The sequence below is a fragment of the Vespula vulgaris genome, chromosome 1, assembly GCF_905475345.1.
Source record: "Vespula vulgaris chromosome 1, iyVesVulg1.1, whole genome shotgun sequence".
Lineage (NCBI taxonomy): Eukaryota > Metazoa > Arthropoda > Insecta > Hymenoptera > Vespidae > Vespula > Vespula vulgaris.
The window spans coordinates 7,709,186-7,721,961 of NC_066586.1; the positions used below are offsets into that span (position 1 = coordinate 7,709,186).

The following is a 12,776-nucleotide window of genomic DNA, read 5'->3' on the forward strand; positions in this document are numbered from 1 at the left end:
TGTGTGTGTGTGTGTATTGGAATATTTGTATAAAAAAGTTCTTCGTTTTATAAATAAATATTTACATGACTTTTACAGTCTGCCAGGATCCATAAGGCTGTTGAAATTCAGGAATGCTATAATCCCTTCTGTAAGGTTTCTCTTCTTCCTCTTTTGACTCTTGTTTTACAATAACCTCTTCACTTTCTTCCTCTTTAATTTGTACTTCTTGTTTTCTTTGTTGTTGCTTTCGCAATTCTTTCATTCTTTCTCGTTCGGCATTAGCCCTTTGTTCTTCAATAAGATCGGCTTTTTCGATCTCTTCTTCTTTTTTTAACTGTTCTAAAAGTTCTTCCTGAAGAGCTTGTTCCTTCGCTTCCTCTTCTTGTTCGGCAAATGTCATAAAACCCTCTTCTGGGGGTTCCCAGACTGATTCTAGTAATGTGGAAGAAAAAATATTTTTTAATTATGTTGATTTCTTTTTTATTTTTATATATAATTAGCAGAAGAAAGACTTTATTTCGATAAGAAAATGATTGAGTAAGAAAATAGTAGTTTTAGGATATACCTAAATAAACACATACATACAGAGTGTTCTACTTGAAATTCCGCACGTAATTATTTTCCGAATTATAGTTCGTTTCAAGAAATGTTTCCAATAAAACTTACCTTGTCACGAGGGTGGAGTGAAAAAAGGGATAAGGGAAATCATCTTATGATGGTCACAAATCCTCTCCAGGTGGACGTGCTTCCGGCATTTCAAGATGACCTTTGTTTCTTTATACGGAACTGTATATTTTTATTTAGGTAGGTTTATTTAGGTAGGTTTATTTAGGTCAATGAATTCGTCTTGGAATGGGTTGCGCGCCTACTTAAATAAAAACATAGTTTCTATATGAGAAAAAACAAAGATCACTTTGAGATCTCGAAAGAAATGTTATAATCATCATAAAATGTCATCTTCCTATCTCTACACCGAAACAGAATAAGTTTTATTTATTTTTTCAATCGAACTATAGTTTGTGAAATAATTGCTTGCGAAACTTCGAACGAAATACCCTATACACACACACACACACACATATGTGTGTACATGTCTGTATGTACGTACCATTAGTTTCTATGTGCCAGTAGTAAGTGTATCCTTCGGGACTGAGAGCCTCATACCAAAGTTTCCTGACGGCTTTTCTTCGTCCATCGTCCTCTTGGGCCTTTTTTCTTTTTCCCTTTCCTTTATTCGCTTTATTCTTCCCTTGAGTTTTATTCTCGACGCTGGCACTTTGCTGGCTCTTCGTATGCGACAACCTCGTCAAAGCCGTCGGATCGCAAGGATCAATTTCTTGGGGGAACTGTATACGATTTCAACGATGAAATGAAAAGAAAAGAAAAAAGAAAGAAATATTTGTCGCTACAAATTGTAAAAAGTAAAATTTTTTCTTTTTTTTGTTTTAACTTTTTCGACTATTCGATCGATATTTTTCATAATCCTTTCATATCTCACGATTTATGGAAAATCTATTATATTCCATCATTGTTGTAATAAATTAATATCTCAAAAAAAAAAAATAAAAATTAATAAGACAAAAATACATTATGTACTTACATGTCGATAATTATTCTGTTTGAATCTCGGTACTGTTTCCGGTGCAGCATCTGGCATCGCATTCGCATTTTGTGGTACCTAAATGTAAAGAAAGTTTTATAAAATTGTTTTAATTATAAAAACTTTGTAATAACAACTTATTAATAACTTTACAACAAAAAATACTTATACTATGTACTTTTAGACTTTCCGATCGATTTAGCTTTTCCTTTATTATTCTGTCAGCCGTCATATCTCTCGTATTGTTTTCGACGTCTTTGAGATAAGCAGCCATGGCAGCCTATCAAAAGTTAATTAAAGGGAATTACTTAATTAATTAATTCATTAGTTCGTGAAAGTCTTTGTTATTTTTATACAATGGATCACATTAATATACGCACGTTTTCCATCTTCTTTAGATCGTCCTCAAATTTTTTGTTTTGTTTCGCCTGTTTCGCACTGTTCTTGTGTATTTCCTTGAGCCTTTTACTGACATTTTCTTTGTGCTTCTTTCCGCCCTCGTGGAAGTCGATACTCGGTTTATTGTCAGCGATCCAACATTTACAAAAGTCGCAGAATTTCCGTCCCTGGGACTTCCAATAATCAGCCCTGCAATGGACACATTATTAAAGATCAATTTCCTCGAAATCTTTCTTCAGAAAATATCTACAATTTTCCGTGTATTGTTTACAAATATTACAATTTCTCTTCCATATCTCTCAAGATATTCCGATTCGATTTAAATTGCAGATTGCACATGCTATAAACGTAGACATTCTCTGTCGTTTGGTAACATCATTGGCGATAAAATTCTGCAAAAGCTTTTACGTTTTTGACCCATAACAATTTCCTCTATACCCCACCCCCTGTATTACTATGATCCATTTACGTGCATATGCTTCGTTGTCTCGTACATTATGATCGACCTCGTTTCTAATTTTATTTAACTCGTTAACGCGTATCAGGATCATGAAATTTGCAAGTTCTCTTTTGTCCTACAAAAATGCTTTCTAGAGTATCTTTGTAAGAGAATGAGAGAGTGAGAGAGTGAGTGAGTGAGTGAGTGTGTGTGTGTGTGTGAGAGAGAGAGAGAGAATTTATAAAAATGTACAATATCCAAGTGATATTGAGAATAAATTGTATATGTTTATATAGCGTCAATTTATACATCGGCATCTTAAGTATTAAGTTAGTTGATTTTCCATAGTTTGAAAACCAATAAAAAATAAACTACATAAAATTTGGAACTTGTATGTCGAAGGACTTCAACTCGAAGTATATGATTATTCGATTTGTAAATAATATATTTGTATAACATAGAGCATGAATTATAGTATAGTATAGTACAAATCATGATATATATTATAGTATAGTACAAATCCATTAGTCAGTCGTTAAAATGCTGATTATCTCGTAAAAGATGCATAGTAACAATTTTTAATTAAATATGATTTTAATTGAAAATGACCACTGCTATAAAAATATGCTAAAAAAAGAAATTATAAGTATTCATTTAAAAAAGATACATCGATCTCGAAAAGGTCAAGAGAAGAAAAAAATAGTTACATGCAATTTGTAACTGACTCAGAACCGTGCAAATTAATTAAAAACTTTCTTGTAACTTCAACCAACTGCGAAATATTTCCTCGGACATTTACAGACGGACATCCTGTATATGCGTTGTCGGAGTAAAAGAAAAGAAAGTAAAGAAAATTAAACAAAAGAAAAAAAAAGGATAAGAATAGCAGAAATCGAAGATTCGATTGTTGAATTTATTTTTAGTTTGCTTTTGCATTAAGATCGAAGACTAATTTGTAAAACAATTTGTAAAACTAATTTGTAAAAATGTCGTCTCCGTTAATTCAATGCTAATTTCACGATAAAGCAAAGAACTTTTCAACGTAGCCTGTTCCATTGTAATATGATATCTAAACGTATAAAAGGAAGCAATCTAACGATTCGTACCACACGCTAACCAGCACTTCATACTGCACTTTATGCAATGTTATTACAAGTATGGCCGTCGCGTAATGCGACGTCTACGTGCTACGACCATAAAAGAGAAAACGCAGGAGTCCTTCTCTCATACAAAATCACGTCAATGGTGAATACGTGACTCTCTGATAAAGTACGTTAAAGTGCAATTAACAGTGATCGAAGCTATCAGGTAGTCATATAGGACGCGTTCGAGTTTTCATGTTGAAGGAGAAACTTTTAGTTAATGTATTTCCTTTTGACTTCGCTTGCTATGCATATTAGAATCGTGATAGAAATTAAAATTACATTTGTTTCTTTTTCATTTGAACGATACGTATGAAAGAAATCGTGTATGTATTTTCATTTTTAATGTACCGGGAGGCAATCTGTTCAAGTAATTAACATTTTATTCTTTTATTTTTTATGAAAAAAAAAAGAAAGAAAGAAAGAAAAGATTTAAAGTATGAACGATCGTTGTTGGATATGAAATAATAGATAAATTTGATTCTTTCGAACATTTTGGAATGAGAATAAAACAGACAATAATGCAATAACGACAACAAATCCTCGTAAACATAGGATAGTAAATCAAGAGGTCAAATATTTATCCGGACTCGGATGTTTCTTCGTACGCCAGTATATTTCATTTTACGTAGACAGTTAAAGAGAGATATACCGTCTATCCAAGAGAAAGAGAATAAAATCTCGGAGAAATTTTCTCACAGATTCAACGGCAACAATCTCCTCTGGCTGTATTATGTTTCTCGCCTAATTTAAAGCAGTAAGAAGGTGAAAGGTGAAACGTAGAGGGAAGGAGAACGTTGATAAACCAAGAAAATTCTTTTCTCGTGTGCAAAGAGAAGTGCGAATTAGTTGGCAATTAGCCGTCGACCTTACTCGACCTGAAGTACTTGCACTTGGCCTTCGTATCTTCGTGTGTGTGTATTATACTTAGGAAAGGATTAAGAGATTCGTTGACAAACGAAACGAGAATAAGATAGAGAGAGAGAGAGAGAGAGAGAGAGAGAGAGAGAGAGAGAGAGAGAGAGAGAGAGAGAGAGAGAGAGAGAGAGAGAGAGAGAGAGAGAGAGAGAGAGAGAGAGAGAGAGAGAGAGAAAGAGAAATAAAAGGATGCTAAAATATTTGACTCGACAAAATTCTAACTTATATAAAAATGTGTATATTCGGTAATTTTCAGATGCCAAATGCATTTTCAAGATCATAGTACGAGTGCCAATTACGAAAAGCCAATTAGAAGTTACATCGAATTATCGTCTAAAGAATTTGGCTTGTTTATCGGATTAAAGTAGCAACGAACACGACACCCACGAAACGAAAAAGATATATATATATATATATATATATATACACCCACACATACACACACAATATATATAGAAGAAAAAGAAAACTCGATTGCGGTAATATACGTCGGAAATAAAGATAAATTTTTATTAACGAAGAAGGAAGAAAGAAGAGATAAAGTTAGAATTGGATGAACCGGTAAGTTTTTCTTCATCTCACGTACCGTGTAGTGTACCTACTATTTACTCGAACAGAGTTTAATCTTTCGGACTAGAGAGAAATCTCACTTATCGATTATTCTTCAATCCGTTCGCTTCCAATTACGGGCTCGTTACGTCGAAATTAATCACGAATTGCATAATTTCTCGATCGAAACATAATCTCGTGAATTACGTATAATACGTTTTCAATTATGTCGTATCGCTTTGAAATATAATCATATTAATATAAATGACTTGTTTTTGTTTATTTTACTGGAAACGATAAAATATAACGTCAATGATGAAAAACGGTTACTTTCAATCAAAGTTTCGTCACTTCGAAAGATAATAAATATGTACCATAGTATTATCGACGATAAGAAAACGTGGAAACGTCACTCTTTTATAACGATCTAATTCATAAGAATAGATCGTGACAGGAGGTTCCATTAAAGCGAGCATCGATGAATTACGATAATGGACGAACGAGCCAGCAAGCTCAGATAAGATCTCGCGAGATCAATACTCTAAGTTTCAAGGCGCACGTTGCTTGGCCAATTTCCAAAATAGCTACACACATCCACTCGTTTCATTTCCTCTTTTTAAGCTCGACTCATTTTCTCTAGCTCAGCCTTGGATGTCCTCGATGTGTACGCGCGATGCATACGTTCAGATTCACGTTGGTATACTTTAGAATCTATCCGTGTACCTAAATTTACTAGATATATAGTTTCGGACTAAACAGTTCGAGATCATAGGCTACTACTGCTTTGCCAGTCTAGTCTCTTCATCTCATTCGCTCTTGCATATAACACGACCGTAGCAACAGGTTTGATTCCGCTACGTGCAAGCAAAATCGATAATCGCCAAACGAAACCGATTTATATGCATATATATTAGGATAAATCTCGAGACAAGATGAGATGAAGCTAATCTTTTAATCCTTTCGGAATTCTTAGGAATGAAGATTCTATTTCTTTCTTTTTTTTCTTTCTTTTTTTCTTTGGTTTCCTCTCTTAGAGGATTTCAAGCTGCGGAATTTATTTTCTATATTCATCTTATTTTTATCAGGTTAATTAATTAAAAAATTTTATATAAATTCATCTCCAATAGATTTGATAATTTCTACTTTTAAATAAAAGATACAAGAGAATTTATACTTCTTATTAGCAAGTATGTCTTTAATCTTTTAAATGTCATAAAAGAAATCTTGAAAAAGTTTGACATTAAAATCTGTAAAATTGTATGCCGGTTACTGGTATTGTTTAGCATTAAAATCACAGGTTTATTCTTATTATATCAATACGACGAATATTTGGAAAAAATAGTTCATTTGTAATTACGTTTATTATTCGTTAAAAGCGAATGTTTGTCATTCGTTAAAAAAAAATAAATAAAGAAATACAGCTTCTGATTAATTTATTTTTAATGATTATGACTTTAATAATTATAAAACATGAATTTTGTAATCCGTTCCTTTGATGGATTTAATAGTCTGATGTTAATAATTTACGCGATAAGCGCATAAAGTCAAACGATAATATGTAGTTTTATTTTGAAAAAAAATTTTTTATTTGTCGTTTAATAGAAGAAAATCATTTATGACGCGGAAATAGTCGAATTTCTTCTAACTTAAACATTTACATAGGCCGAATAGATGCGTCACAAAATTGTACGAGTTCGTATTTGAAGTGCGTCGTAAAAATAAGAGACTCGGTTGAAGTGTACTAATGATGCGTCCATAACTAGCTTGCTAGCCTAGGTACCTGATGACACTATCTATAGAACCGTGCCACTATTAATACGGTCTATTATTAATAGAGCTCGGTCTTGGGACGGTTGTGATTTCTCGATGCAATTTGCATCGTCCCTTTGCTCGTCAAAAGGCGAGAGAGCCACGTCACGTTTCCCACGCAGGTCAAATACGCGATAATAAGGGTAATAAAATAGAATCTTCTGGCTATTCCACTTGGCATACCACATGCCAAAAGTCTTTTGTCGAAGTACTTAGTGATCTTATCGTTTATATCGTACGAAAAATTACAAAGGATTCTTGAATGCATTCGAACGAATTAATTTAATAAACATTAAATATATAAGATAATTTTATTGATTTTCATTTTTTAAATTAAGATATTAAAGAGATAAATATAAAGATTTTTGTATGAAAAATTTACGAATAATTTTTGTTTTCGTATATAGTAAATATGTATGCATGCGTGTTTGTGTATACACACACACACATTTATGTATATATTTACAGTAAAGCACAAGAATAAGTTCGTAATGTCATAAAGTAAGTCGTATGAAAGAATTCTGTCAGTAAAGAAAGTGCATCCACATGGACGCACCCGAATCATTCCAGGATGTAACTTATCGTCAGAAAGTTTTTTTATTTGCTTTTCGTAATCCAACGAACACGTTTCAAATAACGAGAGAACGGAAGAGAAAAATTTCATTCATTTTTAACGATGGAGCGAATGTAAAAAAAATCAGTGAACAAGAAAAACTTCTCGAAAACGTTTAATAAATTTTCTTTAAATTAATTTCTTTTACTTTTTTCTTTTTCGATATAGCAAATATTTTTAAAAGTATTTACATAAAAATTATCTTGTTGTTTAAGTCGATAAATTACTATTGTTATTTCAACGATAATAACTTATGCGATCTTTCATAGTTTATCAATACTTATATTTACTGAAATCCGTTTATAACAAGACGTTAAAGTTGTACACAGAGCGCGACCGATTAACGAAGTAGATATACTAACCTTGTTAAGTGTACTATTGGCGGTCTATCATAAGGTTTCTAACAAGGTCGCAAACGAGCCAGACTTTGGTGTGTCGTTACAGCTTGGCTCCTAGTCAACTCGAGTGTTCGTTTAACGATACATAATGTTATTTAAGTATCCTAAACTTTTTCGCAGTGAAACAATAATTAGAATATCAATCGAACGTAATATTTATTTTTTATTTGTAATAGTCAATCTTTAATGAAAATTATCGAACTTGTTGAAATTGTTTAATATTGAAAGAAAATTCGTACGTTTCTTAGTTAAAGAAAATGTGTAAAATACGTTTTGAAATATCATTGACATTTCAAAAACTTATCTACGAACAGTTGTGGTAATAAAGAAGTTGATCGATGAATTCGCTGCACTTTTGCAAACAGATTTTCACCATCGATCATTTTGTTGATATTATAAGTCGCTTATGCGTCCTATAGAGATATAGTTATTAATCAAAGCATGGATATACAGTGACTATCCGTTTTCACGTTAGTTTCTGACCTTCTACGTTGCAAAAAATATATTATTTTATATTATAACAAAATATATTATATTATATTATAACAAAGAATCATATTATTGTGAAAAACTCATTAGAGTTCGAATTTATAATATATATTTCTTTATTAGAAATATATATATATAAATTTAAATTATAGATATATATAAATTATATATTATTAAATATAATAAATAATAATATAATAATATTATACATTATTAAAAATATTATATATTTAATTAGATGTTTTACCAACGCTAAAATTTATTGAATTAAGGTTTTTATGATGTATAAACTGTTACATATAAAACTTATGTTAACCAATTCGGTTGGTTTGGTGCATGGCCGAGACACGGAATGGCCACGGCACGTATAAATGGACCTTTAAATGACTTGATATATTTAGACACTTTAAAAAATATATAGCGAGTTAAATAAAAAGAGTAATTGAGAGAAAATTCAGCTAATGTTTCCCGCAGATGCTTTTCTTGCTAATTAATTTTGGAATTTACTTATTATATTTTATTCGCGAACTGACCATATCTGATCCACGTGAGAACAGACAGCTGCTAGAGTATCGTTTTTGACGTACCCTTTGTCAATTGTTCCAAACTGTTGCAGATTCGTACGAAATATACGTCAATAAATTTTATATTGAACTCTTGGACATCGACATTCGAACGATATTCACTCTATGGTATTTCGTGGTTCTCGCATTAATTTCGCTGAAAAATTTAATATCGAAAAATAGAATTTCACATGGGTAATTCTAGCGCGATGAAAATTATCATTCGATTCTCATTCATTATCAAACATATATATAGTAATTTTACTTTATTTCAATATTTTTTTTCATAAATTTTATTTGTCGAATTCTACAGTCTCTTTGATATTTAATTACATCTATTCAAATAAATTACTAATATAATTATGATCAATTAAATACATTTTATTCGATCTAATTTTATTTCTATTCTTAAATTTCTCTTTTTACTTTTTTATTTAATAACTATTTTTAAACGTTTAAGTGAATGCTATCGTTTCTTTTTCTTTTATTCTTCGTAACTTTAAGACTTTAATTAAATACTTCTCTTTCTCTCTTTCTTTTCTTTATTTCGATTAAATGTAAATAAAAATACTGATATATTTCACTTTGATATTAGTATACAATTACGATAGAGGATTTAAGCTGGACAGAGACAGAGATAGAAGGAGGGAATCTTAAACAATGTCAGAATACTATAACACTTTCGTGCCGAACTGTCTCCATAATGCAAGGACGTCGCGTGTGTCCGTCGAGTACAGATATTAATGAGGAATAATTAATTCCGTCTTAGATGGAACTTTCCTCTCGAGAGCTCTGAATTCTGTAGAAGGATGCAGAGATTGGCTGGCTTGACGTTCTTTGTGTATATTAATTTCAAAAGGTTAAAGGAGTACAAAGTTGAGGGATCATGAATCAGAATCAAAAGGTATTGTCGACTAACTCCCCGTCGAATCTTATTAAATTATGCGCTTATTTATTTTAGAAAATGTTTGTTTTTTCTAATAGACACATATCCATCTCCCTTTCTTTCTGTTCTATCTATTATCACTATAAAGACCACATATTATCCAGCTTTTTTTTCTCACGCCAAGATCTTTTTTTCGATTTGGGCGTTGGCCTTCGTTATCGTAAATCTCTCGATTTATCTTCGCTGACAGAAACGGTTCTAAGGGGAGAAAAAAGAAGCCCATGGTGTACAGAGCATTTTTTTCCTCTCAGAAAGAAGCAACGTAATAGCTCCCGTGAGAAAGAGAGAAAAAGAGAAAAAGAGAGAAAGAGAGAGAGGTTAGAAACGAGTCAACCCTCAAAGATCTTGTCAAAAATTTTTTCTCAAATCTAGCATGTTACGTTACTGGTCAATGAAGGCTATCAATTTCAATATGGAAAGGAGATGATATAGTAATGTTAAAAATTGACCCAGATATCTGGCGTTAATGTAGGAGAAACTATAAATGCGAATAAAAGGGAATGATTCGTGGACGATAAAAGTATCATCGTTTATCATAATTCGCATATTACATTGTTACGTCATTTGTCATAGGATTATTATACTAATCTTTTCAAATTGCCATAATCATTCATTAAATTATACATTTCTATAATCGGATTTAGATCGATTTCGTTTATATATATATATATATATATATTCTTTTTTGTATTGCAATTTTAAATAGAAGATATTGGGGTTAAAACGTAAATAATCTCGAAAGCTCGTAAAATCGTCTTTTAAAGGAACGTTCCAAGTATTGAGTTAAGTTTATGTTTTCTTCCGTGATGGAATCAAACGTAACGCGATATACCCAATGTGTGACAAAATCGAGTCGCGAAAATTGTCGCTATCGTGAATGAAAAATGGTTGAAGAGAACTTGTGCTAAATCGTTTTATGCCGTTTTTATGAGAAGTCTTCCAAGAAACAAACATTCAACCGAGACAATTGGCTTGCATCCAATTATAACGTTCGTTCGACTATCTTGTTCTTATTTTTCTATCTCTTTCTCACTTGCATAAGTAAATAAATAACAATTTAAGCATTCGTTAAAATAAAAATGAGAAAAACAAGTAAACAAAAAATAAAAATAAATAAATAAATAAATAAAAGCATTATAGTTGGGGGATTACGAGCTTTTCGTCGTGCAGCGAGTAAAAAAATCAAGCGTAAGCACGGAGATAAAAAACGATGATTATTTCATTGGTCGAATCGATAAATACAGTCGGTATTTTTAGTAGAAAATATTGAACACAATGTTATTTATTTAAACATTAAATACTGTAAAATCCAATATTAATTGTTAAATCAACTAAATAAATTTATTTCATTAGTCTTTAATAGAATATGAATATATCGCATAACGATGATTCACGCAGGAAAAATAAAAATAAATCCATTATTGGAAATATTTCCAATCGTCAAGTAGGAAAAATACGTATATAAAAACAAAATTCATAGAAACAATTCAAATTAATATCGTCGAATTCGAACTAATAACGAAATATTCACGATCACAGGAGGATTCGTTCGTTCGCACGGGAATTCTCGAATAGTGGAAGGAGCACAGGCACTAGCTCATGGCGTTACACGTTCGCATCTAACTCGAAAATTTATTCCGATTTAAATTTTGCCATCCGCACGGGATCTACGGGGGAAAAGTAGGACGATGATTCAAACGAGTTCTCTCGGATTACGTAGTAAAAAAGTGGATCGGATGATTGCTATCCGTCGAAAGAGAAAAAGAAAGAAAAAGAGAAAGGGAGAGAGAGAAAGAGAGAATGAATCGAAGTAGGTTCTCTTTGGATCGCATTCTTTCTTGCAATATTTTTTATTTATTTTGAAGTGGATATCGATCTTTAAAAAAAAAAAAACAAAAAGAAGATACTTCGTTCAGTATTTTTTATTTTGCTTTTCTTCAACCCTCTGTAACGTCATATAACTTTGAAATTACACAATCACAAGTATCTTTTTTAATTTTAGTTTTTTATCACAGAACGATTTACTATTATTAGTGCATATTCGAAAGCCAATGTTTCCTAAAGACATTGTTATATAAAGAAAATTATATAATTTTTTTTTTTTAAATAGGAAAAAGGATTAACAATATCGAAAGCTTTTTTCTTCTTATTATTATATGATACGTATGAATGATACTTTTGTTTTCATAGGACCGAATTTATCATCTATTAACTCACTTTATGTATATCGTAAAAAGTATGATATTGTTGTTAACATCTAATAATACTCTTTTTGAACGTTATATAAGAATGAAAAAAATAGTTTATTATTACCAAGATTAGAATCAAAAGTGCTTCTCTTGTCGTCTCTTTCGCCTCTCTTTTTCTCTTTTTCAACGACCGAATGCACGTGTTCTAACACGATTCTTTTTCTAACTGGCTACTACACGAAGCTTGCTTCTGACAACTGGTTCATGATATATAAAGATATTTATATGCTGAAAGCAGTTTACCAACGGCAGCCGGGATAGTGGATAGAAAAAGAAAAAAGAAAAAAGAAAAAAGAAAAGAAGAAAAACGAAAAAAAGAACTTTTGGCCGGAACAAAAGCAGTTGAATGAAATGCCGTGAGTGTTAACGACAGACTAAAGCTAACACTGAGGTTTTATAGAGTTACGTCACTAATGAATGATGCGCCGACTCGTAATCCAATTTGCTTGTTGATTTATATACCGGACAATTAATGGGGCGTAGAGTTGTGGAATGTTTCTCTGAATTCATCATCGATTGTGTGTACTAGTGTGTAGTATTACGTAGATGATATTTTATTCTTTATACACCACGTATTTTAATCTCTTTTCTTGATATCTGTTTCTTCTTTTAATAAATGAAAAGACATATGGTAAATTTAGAAGATCGTCATAAAGAATTTAATTTTCAATGTCTTTTGG

General features: G+C 31.5%; 1 protein-coding gene across 1 annotated transcript in view; it reads right to left on the reverse strand.

The window, feature by feature from the left end:
- Positions 1-12,776, reverse strand: part of LOC127063964 (WW domain-binding protein 4) — a 42,307-nt gene that overhangs the window by 693 nt on the left and 28,838 nt on the right. Inside the window, exons 2-6 of the mRNA XM_050994362.1 lie at positions 1,963-2,170; positions 1,761-1,862; positions 1,583-1,660; positions 1,091-1,328; positions 66-414 (exon numbers count right to left, since the gene is read on the reverse strand). Coding sequence (XP_050850319.1) covers positions 66-414; positions 1,091-1,328; positions 1,583-1,660; positions 1,761-1,862; positions 1,963-2,170 — 975 coding nt within the window. The remainder of the gene's footprint in view (positions 1-65; positions 415-1,090; positions 1,329-1,582; positions 1,661-1,760; positions 1,863-1,962; positions 2,171-12,776) is intronic.